This window comes from Gadus macrocephalus, chromosome 5 (genome assembly GCF_031168955.1).
Source record: "Gadus macrocephalus chromosome 5, ASM3116895v1".
NCBI classification, from domain to species: Eukaryota; Metazoa; Chordata; class Actinopteri; order Gadiformes; family Gadidae; genus Gadus; species Gadus macrocephalus.
In genome coordinates, this window is record NC_082386.1 from 8,542,103 (window position 1) to 8,560,437 (window position 18,335).

At 48.6% G+C, this 18,335-nt stretch overlaps 1 protein-coding gene across 1 annotated transcript; it reads right to left on the reverse strand.

Annotated features, from left to right (window-relative positions):
* Positions 1 to 621: 621 nt before the first annotated feature.
* On the reverse strand, positions 622 to 17,534 carry LOC132457716 (AT-rich interactive domain-containing protein 1B-like). The gene is given in 11 exon segments (XM_060052021.1): positions 622 to 3,870; positions 4,193 to 4,323; positions 4,633 to 5,362; positions 5,818 to 5,893; positions 6,260 to 6,382; positions 7,272 to 7,404; positions 9,125 to 9,297; positions 12,097 to 12,241; positions 17,049 to 17,072; positions 17,075 to 17,170; positions 17,173 to 17,534. Coding segments are annotated over 11 exon segments (3,666 nt in total). The 5' UTR covers positions 17,330 to 17,534; the 3' UTR covers positions 622 to 1,992.
* Between the last annotated feature and the right edge of the window lie 801 nt (positions 17,535 to 18,335).

Consider the following 18,335-nt stretch of genomic DNA (forward strand, 5'->3'; position numbering starts at 1 on the left):
AAATAGGATTTGAAGTTCCTCTGCCAAAACTTCCCTGGCAGTGGAATGGGGAGAGGGAAAGAGAGAGCACATTCCATGTAGAGGAGAAATAGAAATACAATTAAAGCGAGTCTATTCTAGCAAAGAATAAGAATGAAAGCATTGTTTGAATTGCAGCCATTTTAAGTGTGCTTGTTGCAAACAGGTGGTGAATGATTACAGGCATTACAGTACTACAGCTATACAGTAAGCTACATAGAGAGGCTATTGGCAGTGTGTGAAGCTGTTGATACGCTCTGGCTGTTAGTTCAATACAACTACACAACTGCGTATCCATAGTCAATGGTAGCCCTACAAATAATTTAAGGCATAAAACTACAATATGATTGCCCAATTGGAGAATACTTTACAACATGTTGTTGCTATGGCTATAGGAGATTTCTAAATACAATTGTTTTAATTTCTTTCTTCCTTTCCTTTTGTACACAGACCAAAATAGATTATTCACGTAATCTTATTCTTTACTCTGGACTCTAAGGGGCCTCACGTCACATGAAGTGCATAACCAAACAACCTCAACCTTGTCTGTGACTTACTGAGGTGGCACTTATAAATGGTTCTGTGAAATAAGAGCCAGGTCAGTCAGCAGTAAATTATGTTTTATTGGCCTAGGATTGTCTGGACACAATGCAACGTCCCCCAGTGCTTAACGATGGTCATCGTACATTTATTTTGTGACATGTGCAGCACAGAGTATAAATATGTATCTTGAATAAAAGAGAGACACTTAGTCATATGAAAAAAAGGCTTTTTTTGTTTTTTACAATGAGCATTTTTCACGTTTTCTTTTTTGAGCATTGTCTAAGTTAAAAAATATGCCCACTGACATAAATGGAGGACATCATTGAGACAGTAATGTGTTGAGGTTTCCCATGTTTCACCTCCATTAGTGATCTCCCCAGACTCAAACCTGGCACTTCCACATTTAATTTTACCAAAGCGATTGTTTTCTCAGCTATAATACAATGCATTCAGAGTTACGTTTTTTGTGTTTTACATTGAAACATCTTCTACTATCAGCCATGTTCAAATATTTGACCCCAATTACAAAATATGTATAACAATAACAAATCTTACCAATAATAAAAGCTTTTTGTTATAATAGTCAGAAAGTCCCATCTCTCGCTTTTCTTGATTGTAAGATTGAAAGGAACAATGTGTGACCAATGTACAACGGTCTATATACATAGTGAAGAAATAATGCAGACAAACACAGGTGCTGAGGAAACGCAAAGTTCATTTGTGAAAAAGCTGAATGAGGCTGTGACGGAGCAATTAGACATTTTTTCATACGGTCCATGATGTCGAATGGCTGGTGTTACACTGCCACCTCATGGCCTAAAGCGCACACTGCGTATATTCGCCACAGTTCCACACCCGGTTGCACTTCGAAAGCAACCACTTTAACACGAGTCCTATTGCACGATGTTATCTTCCAGCGATGGAGACATAAAGAATTCGGTTGAAAAAAGTCAGTGTTTTTTTTCCCAAGAAGAGGTGGTGGAAATGTCCTACTACTCTACAATGTCACGATTTAAATATTCTCCATAACAAAAAGTGATGTGTATCGTAGCGTTTATAAAACCCAATAACATCTCGAAAGACTTGAACGAACCACACGAATCAGCACCAATACTATGGTGGCAGCTTTGGCTGAGAAAAGTAAACAAACAAAAATAAAACATAAAACCTTAAATAATAATTTATCCAACGACAGCAGGTATTAAATATTTGTATGAAAATTAGTTTTCAATTCCCAAAAAAACAAATCTTCTGGGGGCCCACAGTATGTACATATATAGAGATTTTTTTTTTATACGAGGATACTTTATTAAAAAAACAAACAGACATTTTCTCCCATTTGGTTTAAATACAAATAGAAAAAGACCACACAAAGAACAACGTCTGTCGTACATCCCGACTCGCTAGTCGCTAGTCCCGTCTTTCCTCCTGTCATAATTTCCCGTAGTGGAAGAGTACTTGGCAGACGATGGCCACCACGCCAGAGTTGAGCACGGCGGAGATGGAGATGTCCAGCAGCCGGCTCTCGTACAGCGCAAACTCCCCCTTGTTCTCCTCCACCTTGGCCATGGCCAGCAGCCCCTTGGCAGCCCGGCACATCATGTTGACGCTCGGCGGCTCCAGCGGCGCGTGGCCCATGTGCAGCAGGCTGTGGGGGTTCTGCTGGTACTGGGCCATGCTCACGCCGTCCTCCAGGAAGCCCACCAGGTTCCCCACGCTGCCCTTCTGCACGGCGATGACCCGCGCGGCCGTGGGGTCCCCCTGGGCCAGGTGGGACAGGACGGCCACCGCCATCTCCCTGTACACCTGGTGCTTCCTCTGGCCCACGTAGCGCACCAGCGTGGAGTAGAGCTTCTCCTGGCGGCTGAAGGGCGGCGTGGCCAGCAGCAGGTCCACGTTGCCGTCCTGGATGCTCAGCTTGCACAGGCACTCCAGCGCCAGCCGCTGCGGGGTGAGGGGCGAGCTCGGCGGGGCCGAGGGGAAGGGGTCCCGGGCCTCGGCCGACGGGCACACCATCCAGTGCAGCAGGCCGTCCAGCACGGGCAGGCAGACGGTGTCCGGGTACGCGGAGAGGTCCAGCTGGCCCGAGACGTTGGCCAGCGTCACCATGGCGTTCTCGCGCAGGGAGCTCAGGCACTCCCACCACCACTCCTCCCGGCCCGAGGACAGCCCCTGCTCCTTCGGCTCCTCCCGCGGGTGGGCGGCGGCGGGGGGCGACCGCTTCCGCTCGGGGTGCTGGTGGTGGAGGAGGAGGAGCCGGCCCAGCAGCAGGACCAGCGCCGGGTGCCGGGACATGTCGCCGTCGTTGCCAGGGATGAAGGAGAGGCTGCGGACGATGTTGGAGACGCAGAGGCAGCGCTTGGCCAGCGACTCCTGCCAGGCCGAGGTGGTGTAGAGCGAGGGCTCGTCCAGGCAGCGCGGCTCGTCCTCCAGCAGGGTGATGCCGTCGCGCTCCCCGTCCGGGTGCACCCTGAAGGGGTAGGAGGGCAGGGAGCGGGCGGGGTGGGCGTGGGAGAGGGCGTCCACCCGGGCGCACAGGACGTCGTCGATGGTGGCCGTGATGCGCTTCCTCGACGCCGGGCCGCCCGCCTCCTCCGTCTCGCCGCTGCCGCCGCCGCCGCCGTCGGGCTTGCCGGCCCCCGGCTTCGAGGCCGAGGAGGGGGGGTCGCCGCGCGGCTCGAAGTGCGTCTGGATGTGGGCGGTGGAGTCGCCGCCGCCGGCCTGCCAGTGAAGCAGGCCGCTGGTGAAGGAGGTGACGTGGCCCAGCGTCTCCGTCAGGTCCACCATCAGGTCGTCCTTGGGGACGATCTTGACCGGGAGCTTGTCGTACTTGCTCGCCTGTTTAGGCCTGGGCCCCTGCACTGCGGCCGGCAGCTCGGCTGTCTCCGGTTTGCACTCTGCCTCGTTTTCACTCGCCTCCCCGGCTCTCTTCTCCTCCTCCTCCTTCCCCTTCTCTACTTCTTCTGCCTTCTCTTCTGCCTTCCCTTCCTCCTTCGTGATCTCCTCCTCCACTTCTTCCGGCTTTTCGGGAGTCACCGGTGCCAGAGGCTCGACGGCGACAGGGAGATCCTCATCCGGCCTATCGGGTGCTTGCTCCTCCATCGGCTCCGCCCCTGGAGCGGTCTCGGCTTCTGATTGGCTGTTGCATTCTGCTTCTGGTTCGGGGCTGGGCTCTGCTTCCTGGTTTGGAGCGGGCTCCAGCAGGCTCTTTTGGGCCACAGTACCGACTTCGTATTCCTCCAGAATGCCGAATATCTCGATAAGACACCGACGGAAGTGTTCCACGATGAGCTCCAGGAAACCTGGCAACTGGAGAGAAAACAAAATAAATGAGAAATTATTTAGAATTTCATTCATAACTACTATACTTATGTACTTAAAATGACGAATCTATTTATCACAATATATAATAACTATACACAAATTGTTATTGTCATTATAATATGTATAGGTTATTGATATGTTTATATGTAATAACACCCAATTTCATGTATCAAAATAGAATTTACAACCGGTTATGCTCAGCACTAAAACTCTAACAACATAGAATTTAACAGGTCGTTTTAAACCCTGTTCTCAAGGCAATACAAATCTGTCAAAGGTGTTGATGGACGAAGCCCCCGCTGCCTACCTGGGCCAGGTTGAAGGAGGCCACGGTGGAGTCGTCAAACAGCAGGATGTTGACCGTGTCCAGAGCCCACGTGCTCTCCGCCAGCAGACCCGACTTCAGCGACATCATCACGCGCCAGGCTTCAGGGGTCCCTGAGGAGAGAGAGAGAGAGAGAGAGAGAGAGAGGGAGAGGGAGAGGGAGAGGGAGAGGGAGAGAGAGAGAGAGAGATGAGAATAAGAATGTAATCAGCGCTGTAATGCAGGACACTAATTGGGTAAAGTAATTGTCGTAATTATGGATATTGTGCAAATAATCGGGGCTATTGCGGACCATTTCTAGAAATGACCAGCTAATTAAGGGCTAATGTGACAAGGTGAGCGCTTATGTCAGTGCAGCTCCAGCCCTGTCTACAACGCTGAACAGTGAAACCAAGGCTCTGCGGGTCGTGCCGCCGGCTCACCGGTGTCTTTGGAGGTGGCGTTGCGTCGGGGCTTCAGCACCGGCATGGTGGCCTCCACCGACCCCAGCGGGTAGTTCAGGTCCCTCCGCAGGTTGGGCGGGAACTGCCCCAGGGGCCCCGCGCCCTGCATGCCGGGCCCCATCGCCATCCCCATCTTGTGCATCTTCATGCCGGACATGAAGGGCGCCTTGCTGGGCGACAGCCGCGCCTCCAGGGACCGCTGGAAGGCCCCCGGGCTGGGGGCCCTGGGCAGGTGGTTGGCCATGGAGGAGGAGTTGGGGTACGGCGAGGGGGGCTGGCGCGAGGAGAGCTGCTGCATGTGGCCCGACGACGGCATGTAGGCGGACTGCCGGTGCCACTGCTCCGGGTCGTCCCGCCCCACGGCGCCGTAGGCCGCCATCTGGGGGGACGCGCCCGCGTGCCGGCTGCCGTACGGGTAGCCCATGTCCGTCCTGGAGGGCCACATGTTGGGGCCGTCGGCGGGGTGGTTGCCGGCGGGGGGGCCCCCGCTCATCATGCCGTGGGGCCCGGGCCCCGAGGGGCCCATGCGGTCGCGGGGGTAGGGGTAGGGGTACTGGCCCTGGATGGGCCTGCGCTCGGGGCCCGAGTAGCCGCCGGCGTAGTGGTTGTAGATGTCGGGCTGCTGGTTGGCGTACTGCATGGCGTACATGTCCCCCTCGTGCCTCTTGCTGGGGGGGCCGTACATGCCCTCCATGGGCCGCTTGTAGCCCTGCTGGGCCCAGGATGACTCATTAATCACACTGTGAGAGACGTAATCCCAACTGGCGTTCAAAATGTATTTCGCTTGCATAACACGAAATGGTTCCAAGAGAAAGGGATAAAGTGAGGACGTGTAACACTGATTCAACAGAATGTGTTGGAAATGTTCAATGGTGAGCCTGCCAGTGTGAACGACCTCATCCTAATGTTGACGTCATGTCCCGACATTATTAAGAATGTTAATTTCATTTGGATGTAATAGCTGTTAACCAAAATTACTTTCCAATATCTTGGCGTACTTGGTGGAATAGATGAATAAATATGACTGTGGAAATTAGAGAACTAAGCCAAAGCCAATTTGGCCTTTAATGGCATCTTTAAGTGCATAATCGAGAGACATTACAATCATAGAGTTTTTAAAATCACGGAATTGACCTCTCACACGAACATGCTGGGGTCTCTCACCTGCTGCTGTGGGTACATGCCAGAGGGGTGTATTCCATAGGGCATGCCCGGGTACTGCTGCCCATAGCCGTCATGCCTGAGAGGGGGAGCACAAAATCATCCAAATTCAAAATGTATTCAACCAATGTTGAGCAGGAAACACAATATTCCTTCTATTAATGACATCTGTCTTTGTTTTCAAAAGAACACATTTAAGCACACAGTTTATTCCCGCACCTGCGTACACACACGTGTACGCACATGCCCACGCACGCACGCACATGCCCACGCACGCACGCACATGCCCACGCACGCACGCACATGCCCACGCACGCACGCACACACACACACACACACACACACACACACACACACACACACACACACACACACACACACACACACACACACACACACACACACACACACACACACACACACACACACACACACACACACAAACCTCTGCTGTGAAGGGTATCTGTTGGGGGAGTAGATGCTGCCATCGTTGTTGGCCGGGCCCACCATGTTGTTCTGACCCCCTGGAGGGCCCATTCCTCCGTCCATGCCCATCACATGGTCGGGTCTGGATCAAATCAATCACACACACATACACAGTTCCTCTTTAGGGGACAGCCAGAACTTTCCTTCTCACCGGCACTCGCAGGCTGGACACCGGGTATTAGGAATGGCCAATCAGAGCGTGACATGGACTGTGTGATTTGGTGTCATTTATGCACAGTGTTGGTGTTTATCTTCTGTGTGTCACTAATAGGTTTTTGTAGCGCCTGCTTTGTGTTTTGTATGTTAACTGTTTTTGATGGATTTTTGGTTTTGATTACCCTTTATTGTTTTTGCAAGACTCCGTGCGTGCATGTGCGTAGCGAGTTTGCCCTTGGGGCTAATCAAGCTCTATTCTAATCTACATGGGGAAGGCGAGGCATCAACTGCTGCAAGGGGGCTGGCTACGCAGAAAATAAACGGACTGTTTTCGCCCGTTTTAGTCCTCAGCTTTGAGCTATCTGAGCTTGAAGGAGCAGGCCTACATGAGTCAAACGTGAAAGTATGTGTTGGTTATAGGGCGGCAACTAACGATCGTGTTCATTGCGGATTAATCAGTGTGATATCACATAGCTTAATAGCACATAATAAATTACCAAAGTGGTGTCCGATTAATTTGCTCTATTTTTTGCCCGATGAGCAGCCAATAAAAGAGAGTTATCTTTATACTGAGTTTGTGGCTAAAGTCTAAAGCTACAGCTAGCACAAGCTCGGTATTTTGCTGACGAATCACTAAAAAACATCCATCAATCAAAATAATCACTTCAATATCTGCTGTCAGTAAATAATGGATTCATTGACAGATTGTCCAGAGCAACCATTGTCAGCCTCAGCTGATCACAAACAGCTGAAGAAATCCTGATTGGACTTTGTACATCCCAAGAGGGTCTGGGACGCGTGGGACTTGAACCCACCTTCTGTCATAGCCCTGTGCGTAGGGGTACTGGGAGCGCTGGCCCATGCCCATGGCGGAGGGGGGGCGCCCGTACATGTCCTGCATGCCCCCGCTGGACATCTGGCTTGGTATGTAGGGGTCAGCTCCCGCCACTAGAAGACACAGGTGGGATCCACACAGTAAGCATCATGGCACACTGTGATGGTAGATACATTGGTTGTTCTACCCTGGAGACAGCTGATCCACTGGCTTCCACATCCTTGCTCCTGCCTCTAGACAGTATAGGGATTATGCTATGTATACCAAGGCACTGTCTCAAAAGCATTTTTCTGTCTCTGAAACCTTTAAATGTTAAATAGCCTCATATAACAAAGTAAATTAGCAAGATATATATAGATAAAAATATTGATACATAAGACTAATATATATACATTTGCCAATGTGGATAATTGATAAACATTGGGGAATCATGGCGATTGTAGCTCAGTTTGAATTTGATGAGAATTTAAGTGTTGCAATTATTATGACCACCAGGGGGCAGTGGTCTTCTTTAAATAATTGCTATTGATAAAGCTCCTGCCTATTGTTCTGAGGCCACTGTTGTCATGCAGCCAGCGTCCGCCACATTACTCATTCACACTCCAGTCTGTTTATTTCTCGTGAACGCTGCGGTTCTGCTGTCTGTTCTCAAAAGTAAACCGCGGTAGTTTGGTTGAAACAGGTGCTACTCAGCAGGGTTACAGAAGATGAAAGTTTGAGGAAAGAATATGATGAAAATAATATATAAAGGTGAGGATGAGACAATGTCTATGCAACAAGAAGATAAAAGAGTCTGCTGGCTTTTCAGATTAAGGTCGGGCGTGAAAATTAAATTAAATGTTTAATAAAACATGCACATCTGTTCTGATTTGAGATGACAACGTGATTAGACATGTCAATCACACCACCGCTAGGAACAATGGCCGCAGGTGAATCTTCTACGACAAGAAGCTAGGCTCGTGAAGATTCTGGTCGAGGTGAGAAAGAATAAAGGAGTTGAGGAAAACAGTGTCAAGCGCTTCATTTCAATCCAAAGAAATAGCGATAACCACTTGAGATAATTTCACATCAAATAAAGACATCTTAAAAAGATTATAACGGGCCTATATTGCCTCAGGATAAATATGGACAGGAATTAGAATTTTGTCACTATGTTTTTATATTTGTCATTTTTTGCACATCTATTCAGTCAACACGAGGAAATGAGTCCATTAGCAAGACGATTTCTATATAATGACTTTGAACGTTCAATATGCTTGCCAAAGGGCTGGATTCCCAGCAAACTCTGATGAAGCAATTTACAGAACGCAGAGTGGAAATGCAAGAATTTAATATCTACAATTAATGAGACAAAATCACTTTGTTTTTTTATTACTATATTTCAAATATTTATTTTAAAATAAATGCTCATTTGAAGTGGCTTTTTACAGAAAGGCACAATTAACTAATGGGAGATGCAGTCTTTACTTCATTCACAGACGACCACTTATCCGAAAGGTCCTTGTCTGGCGCTTCAATATTTAGAAGTCACTTTCTTTTTTCTTTTCACCAAAAAATAAAGAACCATTAGAGATCATTATCGAGAGCGAAATGTAAAAACAACTAAATAGAACTGTGGAAATGTTTCCAATTGCATTTCCTCATATCGATTATACGCCCAAGGCGACCACAGAGACCCTGTTTTACTCACATGTCTCCACAGTCATTCATTCCTTCGGGCCAGAGATCTCCAAAACAGAAGTAACAGTAGTGGGACGGGGGGGGGGGGGATGTGGGATAGCAGTGAGGGGGCTGGAGGCTTTGAGTTCAGTGTGGACAGGAAGTGCCACTTACTCTTGCGCATGCCGGCGAAGGGGTCCTTGGCTTCGTACTGCATTCGCATCATCATGTCGGGCATGCCCAGGCCCGGCTGGTACGTGGCGCTGGGCGGCAGCGACGGCCCGCGCTTGTGCATCGCCGCCGGGTCGCTCACGTCCGAGAACGGGTCCTGCACGTTCACGCTCGTCCTGAGAAAAAAATGAAAAGAGACAAAAATAAAGAAACAGGGAAAAAGAGGACGGAGGGAGGCCGACAGAGAGAGAGAGGAGCAAAGAGAGAGAGGGGGAGATGGTGGGAGAGGTGACGTTTGCAGTGTTGACAACGAAACCCTCCGAGAACCAACAGGATGATACACAGGTGAGCGCTGCTAGTGGTGTAGAGGATTTTCAATGGTTTTTAAGTGCTTGCATTTTTGTGGCCATGATGGCAGTTTATTGTGTTTGCCCTTGTTCATGTTCAGCTCACATTAATGGTGGCAGGCATTCGCAGCACCAGTAAATATTCAAATATAATTCCCACAAGAAAGAAAGCATCTTCACTGGGAAACAGAAAAGTGCATATAAAAGCACTGATAGACGGTAAGTAAAAAATAAAAAGAATAATGAAAAAAAGTAAATAAAATGATTTATGAACACTGCAACTGACAAGAACAAAGAGTGACAGGATTGACAGGTTGGACATGTATTGCTTTGTAAATGTGAGGTTATTCTAAGTTTAAAATGTTTCAAATATGTCATACTCACATGCAGTCAAAGCATGTCTCAAGAGACCAAATCCTTTGTCTGATATGTTGTTAAATGCTATAGGCTGCTTCTCAACATTTCATATCTTGCCGCATGGATGGAAACAGTTAGTCATCGACATGCTTTAACTCTTATCCATCCCATATCTATCTGCGGAGACAGGAAAACTCTGGAGCATTTGCTGTACCAGACGGTATCCTGTCCTGCATCATCTGGACATTGTTGTCCAGATGCTGTTGCTATTGCTGCAAAGTCCACATCAACATCTGGACTTGGATCTCTCAGCATATGGGCTCCCATGATTACCGCAAGCTAAGATTAATACAAACAGGTCCTCGAAGACAACATCCTTTTGAGGAATAATCTCTTGTTCTCGGCACCAAGGCGTTGAAAAACATGACCTGGGTTTCAAAGACTAGAAAGTACTTAGCCTGTAAACTAGATTTTCCAGTATTTTATCTATTCTACAAGGTCGTACGTAGTTGGCAAGAAGTTATGCTGCTCCTAATTTTGTGATCGAGAAATTCTGCTATTTTATAACTGAACTCTGAACTGAACTCTGGAGGGGAGACGGCAAAGAGCCGGAAACCAGAAACTGCAAGGGGCGGAGAGATGCCTTGCTTCCTGTTCGTTACGAGGATATTCTACTGAAGCAAGTTAATTAGCCTGAGTTGATTAGGCTTTCAGAAAGGAATTTTAAGTATATTTATTCAGTGACTAGTCTACAGTGTTTTTGTTCGCCAATCAAACGCTAACAAATCCCTGCCTCAAGCAACATTAACGGTCAAAACAAAGAAGACACAAAAGCAAGTGAAACGCCCTTTACACCCCAGATTTGAGGTTGTCTGCCATCAGGCTGACTTGTGAGACTAGGCTGCTCCCAAAGCGGAGCTATCTGGCTCTTCTGGACTCTGAGAGGGAGGAACCTGGAGACACAAATATCAGTGTGTCTGCACTCCGCAGTAAACATAACAGGTTGCCCAATCATCTTGTGGCTTCTCTCCACAGCCCCCTGATCTGTGGTAGCCAGAGTTGATACAGACGCAACAGACTTTGGATTCAAACAAAGAGGCACGGGTTCAAAAAAAGTCAATGCCTTCCCCCCAGGTTCCATCATATACACTAAGAGCCATTTTCACTCAGAACTCCTTCCGACTACAAGTGGACGAATAGACAGAAGTGGATGCAAGCCACACAGTTAATGAAGAATCCACTGTTCGGATCGTGGCTCCATCTGGCAGATCTGCGGTGCAGGCAGCCGACCCCACACCTGTCTCCCACCAACCGTCAGGTCTTTCTGCTGCCAAAGTGGCGCGCTCACGGATGAATGAGAGAGGCGAGAAGAGATCTATGCCAGCAGGTCCATGCGTTAAGTTTGTTGAAATCAGAGCGTTATTTCGCAAATTAAATTCACCTGTTGATAGTTCCTCCTCTTGTTGCAGATTAAACAACATGTTGACTGCATCACTCCCACCAGCTTTAACATTGGGGATTTAAATGAAGATCATAACGTTTAATTTTGCGCTGAACTCCTCTTCCCTTTGACTCGATCGATCAGTGTGCCCTGAGTTGGATAATGAGCAACACTTACCCCTAATTGGTGTATTGCAAAGTTAAGAACCAACCAGCAATAATCATTATGAAGTTACGACGGGCTGAAGGGGAGGCTGGATAACGGTTCAATTGTAAATAAACAACAACGCCGCGCTAAGGAGGATTTTGTGTATTAAGAAAATGCAACCTATACCCGAGTAAATGGTGCCTCAAAGACATGGATGAGCACTCAGTCTCACATCAAATGATAGTTTGTTATTCAATCGACAGTTTGATTGTTGAAGAACACAACTTTTTTCTCATCTGTTAGGCAATTCTCAATTCCCTGCTTTCAAAATAGGTATTAGAAATGTATTTCCTAGAGGATTTGGAGGGTTTATATGATTGATTTAGAGTATTTCATTAGAAGAGCATTTTAACTTTACTTGAACAAATTTTTGTGTTCATCGCTCCAAGTACATTCTGAGGTACTTGAATTATACATGAACTGCAAAACATGGTACTTGCCTATTCATTTAGAAATACAATTCTAACTTAAAACATGGCCGAACTGTAACCCTAAAACTCCCTGAATCCCAGCCCCCATAGTGTTCCAATATCGAAAAACATCCCTCTACAATGATTCTTGACATTTACCAAATCATTCTGTTTGGCATTTGCATGTGGGCAAGGACTGCGGCGTGTGTTTACCTGCTAGGGGGCAACGGTGTGACCTGTCCCAGCGGAGTGGTGGCGGGCGTGGGCGGCTTCAGCTCAGCAGCTGTCTCTGTGGTGGAGCTGCTGCCAGAGGACTGGGGGGTCTGTGGTCCCTGCAGAGAGCCTCCACCCGAATGAGCTGGGAGACGGAGAGACAGAGTAGCAAGATATGGATGATTGGAGGCGACGGCGATGCAGAGATAGAAAGTACGTAAAGGAAAGCGAGGGAAATAGTTGCCTGGATTAGAGTCGAGTCAACCCTAATTTTGGGAGCAAAGTGCAACAGAAAGAAGGGATTCTTTCTCTGCGGGTCGGGTACCTACATGTTGCGCGATAGATAGGATTTTCAGGAGCATGTGTGGTATGTGTGCGTGTGTGCAGCCGCGCGCGAGTGTGTGTGTGTGTGTGTGTGCGCTCACAACCATGCGCATGACGTGATCAGTGTATTAGCAGTGGCTAAGTATGCCTAGCCTTGGCAGCAGCGGCAGAGTGCTGTATTGGAGAGATAACTGTGGACCCGAGGCCAGAAGCGCTTACGTATGATAGCGCAAGCCAAGAGTAACAGGCTAGGCTACGCGGGCGGCACGCCCAGAGACAGAGACAGGACCTGAGAGAGAGAGAGAGAGAGAGAGAGAGAGAGAGAGAGAGGAGACCTGAGAGAGAGCAAGAGAGAGAGAGCGAGACCGAGAAAGAGAGAGAGAAAAGGAGGCGTAGAGAAGGAGAAGGGAAGAAGATAAGAGGAGAGAGGAAGGAGTAGGACGAAGGAGACCAGGAGGCTTCTGCCTGGATGGGCTGCAGGGAGGCAGCAGCATGTGGTGCATTATTAGCCTTTTGATAACGTGTTAACTGAATTAAAACATTTATACATAATAAATATACATCATTTTGGGTGCGGTCGGATCCAAGCAAAGGGTTGACAGGGAATGATAAGCAGGTCGTTGGTGTGCATGTGTGTGCGTGTGTGCGTGTGTGCGTGTGTGCGTGTGTGCGTGTGTGGGTGTGGATGTGCGTGTGTGTTGGCCGGTTATTGGGGAAGTGTGACCTCACTTCCCCAATGTGTCGAGTACATATTAGTTCATTTGTGTGCATTGAGGCGCTGCTGCAACACCACATTTATCATTGGTGGTGGCGATGAGGTAGCGTGTGTTTAATGAGGAGAGTGTGAGGATGAAGCCCGGGATACACTTGTATCACGGCGAGATGTCAAACTGGGGTTCAAATGGCGTGAGCGCTCGTCTTGTTGTGGTGACTCCACGGTGGTGTGAACATTTCAAACCGGGAGGATGGAGAGAATGAAAGAAGGAATGGAAGAAGAGACACGTTTACACGTACAAGTAGCCACAGTCGAAGAAGCTTGTGGAGGGAGGAAAAAAAGAAAATGAAGAAAAAGTAACACAGGAGATGAATATCTGAATAGGTGCTTTGAAAGAGGAAACGTTTTGCAGAGGATTCGCCAGACGCAAAGTGAGCGGATTCTAATGAGCGTTTAGCGTTAAAAGCCAGCCTTATGGATGAGCATCCCTGGCCTTTCCGTGCACCGTGAGATTTCTCCAGGAAAAAAAGGAAAAAGGAAAATAAAGATACTTTAAAAATTCATGTTAAGTCTGAATTATTCAACAACTCCCTTCTCTACATGGTGGGAGAGAAGAGGATAGTAATGGAGAGAGAGAGAGAGAGAGAGAGAGAGAGAGAGAGAGAGAGAGAGAGAGAGAGAGAGAGAGAGAGAGAGAGAGAGAGAGAGAGAGAGAGAGAGAGAGAGAGAGAGAGAGAGAGAGAGAGAGCAGGGGGAGAAACGGTTATCCCCTCAGATGATATAAAGCAGTGAGCTTAGGGAGCTGGTTAGAGAAAGGGAGCGGGGTAAAAAGGAGATAAGGTGATAGTGTGAAAGAGAGAGACGATGAGGGTGTATAGTGGGCAAATCTTGGATTCTCCGATTTTTGGGGATATCCCCTTTTGGTCCCCGCCCCTAGTTCTCTCACACACGCACACATACACACACACACAGGCACACACAGACACACACACACACACACACACACACACACACACACACACACACACACACACACACACACACAGAGGCACACATACACACACACACACAGACTTGGCCTTGCCCTTGGGCCGGGAGAACATGTGTACACATGTTCTGAGAGCTCCCCGCTCCACATGAAGAACGGAGGGGATAAAAAAGCATACTGAGGACCAAATAATGATGTATGTGTTTGTTTGTGTGTGCGTGTGTCTTTGTGCGCATACATGCGAGTGTGAGCAGGTGACATAATCCGGCAAGCTGTTAAGGAAAGAGAAATGAAAAGCTCTGCCAGCACCAGTCAGCAGTTGCCAGTTTTGTGAATGAAGGGTGACTGTGAGGTCGCGTTTGTTTACGCTCCACATTCCGAGCCTCATTAATCAACTGACTCCTCACCGACAGGCAACCCCGCCCCCCCCCACCCTCCCTCCCTCCCTCCCTCCCTCAACCAACCCCCCCCCCTCCCCCCCCCTTTGGTGACATCATTGGCTGTAGACCTATATATAGGCCAGTGGGTGAAACTAAGGGCAGTGTCTCCTTGTGTGTGTCTGTGTGTGTGTGTGTGTGTGTGTGTGTGTTTGTGTGCGTGTGTGTGTGTGTGTGTGTTTGAGTTGTACAGCGAGCCATAACAGACCTGTCCACAGGACATACTGTGTTGTCGAACACCCACGTTTGGATGTCAAGCAATACAGGAGTATTCACTGCACACCGGTCAAATCCACACAATACATTGCTATCAAATATGTATTTTCTGCTCGAGTCTCTTGTTTTCTTCACGGTAAATTCCATTTTTTGATAGGCCTCTCAAATATGGATGAGCTGGGGACGGGGGTGCTTGGTGAGAGGGTTTCTGATATTCATAGACTTGGTTGTTCCTCCTTGCGCTCACACAAAACCAACAGGTCTTGTAGATCAGATCAAAATTTGAAATCAACGTATATAAACCGTAAACTAGGCTAATTTAATGTTAGATTAGCCATGTCTTGCATGGGAAAACGGTGGGAGGGTAACACACAACAATGTCTCCCAAATAACGACAGGATTATTCAACAATATCCAAAGAAAAACATTGTGACCAACACAATAAAATAACACAGGTGCTTGACTACAGAACGGATGTTGATTTATTACTCTACTGCTTTGGACCACGCAAACAGACTAAAAGGTGTGGAGGTGACCTCGACCACAGGGGTCAGTAGGCCAATGAGGATATTCCGTTGGACAGAGGTTATCACACTGCCTTCCAGTCCAGGAGGTGACAGAATCAGGATCTTGCGAGGCAACGTACGATAGCTCCTGCTGTTTTCCACTCCAAGATACAGAAGCTATTCTCTCTCGGCTGTTGACCTTTGAGGATGCAATTCTCTCTTCCTAAAAACCCATTCTCTAAGTGTTGGCAGCCCTTTATAATTGCACAATACTAATCATTTAAAATAGCGACCCTACTATTACAGCCGGCATTGGTCTTCCAGTGTGTTTTATGGCTCCTAATATAGTTCCTATTCTTTCATGAATATGTTAACAATGGCGTTTAGTTCTATCATCAGCAGTGGGCTGGGAGGGGGGGGGGGTGACAGGCAAAGATAAAGAAGGTCGATTGCCCTGAATAGGTGAATCAGAGCTAAATTATGCATTATTTTCTAGCGTTGCAGACAAGAGACGTGCACATCCATATGTGCATACATGTATCTGTGTGTGTGTGTGTGTGGTGTGTGTGTGTGTGTGTGTGTGTGTGTGTGTGTGTGTGTGTGTGTGTGTGTGTGTGTGTGTGTGTGTGTGTGCGTGTGTTTGGGGGAGAGAGATAGAGAGAGAGACAGAGAGCAAGAGAGCGAGAGAGAGAGAGAAAGAGATTGAGAGAGAGAGAGAGAGAAAGAGAGAGAGAGAGAGATAGAGATAGAGATAGAGAGAGAGCGAGAGCGAGAGCGAGAGAGAGAGAGAGAGAGAAAGTGAGAGCGCGTCTATCCACCCACCAGCAGGAGCAATCTGCGGCGGGTGAAGCAGGCGGGTGAAGCAGGCAGGTGAAGTGCGAGGCTGTTCTATTTAAAAGCACGGGTCACTTTTCTCATCACCGCCGCAAATTAGAGACGTGACCTTCACGCTCTCTCCCGCTCTCTCTCTCTCTCTCTGCGCCTTTCCTACCTCGATCTCCCTTCAACACTCCAGTCGTGCACACTGTAATTGTACTGGGATACACACATTGTACAACCCCCCCAGACTCCCCCACCACCACCACCACCACACATCCCCATACCTCTCCTACCCTCCCAGTCCACCTTATTATATACAGCCGTAATGGCATCTCATCAGAATGATATTAGTTAACCCCCTCGTATTTACGTAATGGAATAAAGCCACTTGTGGTTTGAGGTGCTGGCGATCATATCGTCACGGCTCACCCGCCATTAAAGCGTGCAGCGAGCAAAACGCCGCTAACTAGGGCCGACTCTCGCAGACGCGTTCTTTGCGCTACACCCCTAACCGCTTGTACACAGCCCTTGCGATGATGCTGTGGTTAATATGAAACAGTGTGTATTCTTTTTTTGTCAGCTTGTTAACCAGCTTTCTCTCACCTCCAATTCTTTGCTCGGAGAGACTTTTGAAACGGCAATGTTTGTTCCTTAGCCGATCACACTTGCGTGGCCATTAACGGTGCTTTTGTCGCTGTGTGCGTGGCTATTCACCGGCGCGCTCCATCGTTTATGTGTTTGAAGTCAATTAAAAACAAATCAACAAACTGGCGCTCTTGCCGTCCTTCTTCATAATCACAACACTCAACAACGGTGCAGAAGCAAACGCCCAAATTGCATATTTCTTCTTACCCACGGTTCTCGGTGTCTGAAGCCCTGTGTGCTTCTCTGTGTGTGTGTGTTTAGTGTGCGAGGGCCCGGTTTGGTACCCAGTGGGCGTGGCTTACCGGGGGACGGCGGCTGGATCTGACCTGCTTCCCGCCGTCGCCGGCGCCGGCGGAGGCGGGGCTTCCGTCGACGGGCGTCTCCTCCCCGCGCTCCAGCTTGCACTCGTGGGCGAACAGGTACTGATGTAGTGCTTCTTCAGGGAGCTGGCCGCGCTGCTGGACGTGCCCACGCTCAGCCGGGACGACAGCTCGCGCCACTTCTTGTTCTTGTTCACCCTGGTGGGTGGGAGGATTTGGGAGCAGAGGTTTGAACCTAAGACCCCCTTGGGACTCACTGCCATGGGCACTGGCCCCTACACACCGCGTTTGGCAACGTTACCCGCGTGGGACAAGGGATTGTGAAGGCTGTAATATCGCATAGCAATGTGGTCCCTGGAGCTGAATACAATTGTATATATACAGCCCTATCCTTTATTCCTGATGTGTGGACTTGAATGTATGTGCGTGTCTGTGAATGTGTTTGTCTGTGAATGTGAGCTTGTGTGTGTGTCCTTCTTTTGTTGGTGCAGGGTGCATGTGTGCCCCTCATTGTGTTTTGTGTGTATGTTGGTGTTTCTGTCTGTGTCCTTCTGTGTGCGTGTCCCTCTGGCTGTATTTTGGTGTGTCCTTGTGTGTGTGTGTCCCTGGGTTTGTACTTATGTCTGTGTGTGTCCATCTGTGTGTGTGTGTGTGTGTGTGTGTGTGTGTGTGTGTGTGTGTGTGTGTGTGTGTGTGTGTGTGTGTGTGTGTGTGTGTGTGTAACCATGGCCAGGCCACCGATCTCCTTGACGGCGGTGTAGAGCCTCCACAGGTCCACTGGCTTCTTGCCCACGGTGGGGCAGCTGGGCGACGGGCGTCCCCCGCTCCTCCATGAAGGACAGGTAGCGCTCCACCCAGCCCCGCCTCTCCGGCTCCCCGCCCAGCTCAAACAGACGCGCGATTCGCTCCCCGCCGAGGGAGGAGGGGCCCGGATTGGGTTTTCTGGGTGCAGGAGAGAGAGAGAGAGAGAGAGAGAGAGAGAGAGAGAGAGAGAGAGAGAGAGAGAATGAAGGAGGTGGCATCGGAGGTGATTCAAATACCAGACAAAACTGGGATAGTATTCGAAAGGCAGTTAATAAATATTTTTGGTCTCAAAAGGCCTTGTTTCTAATTTATGAAAATGTGTGAGAAAACAAGCACCAATTTTCTAAAAAACAAATGGATACAGCTCATTTGTCTAATCAGCAGACAAAACGGTTAGAGATGGGACAGTATGTATAGCCTGTCGCTGATCGATCAGTCAAAAACCATCTTAATATACGTAAATTC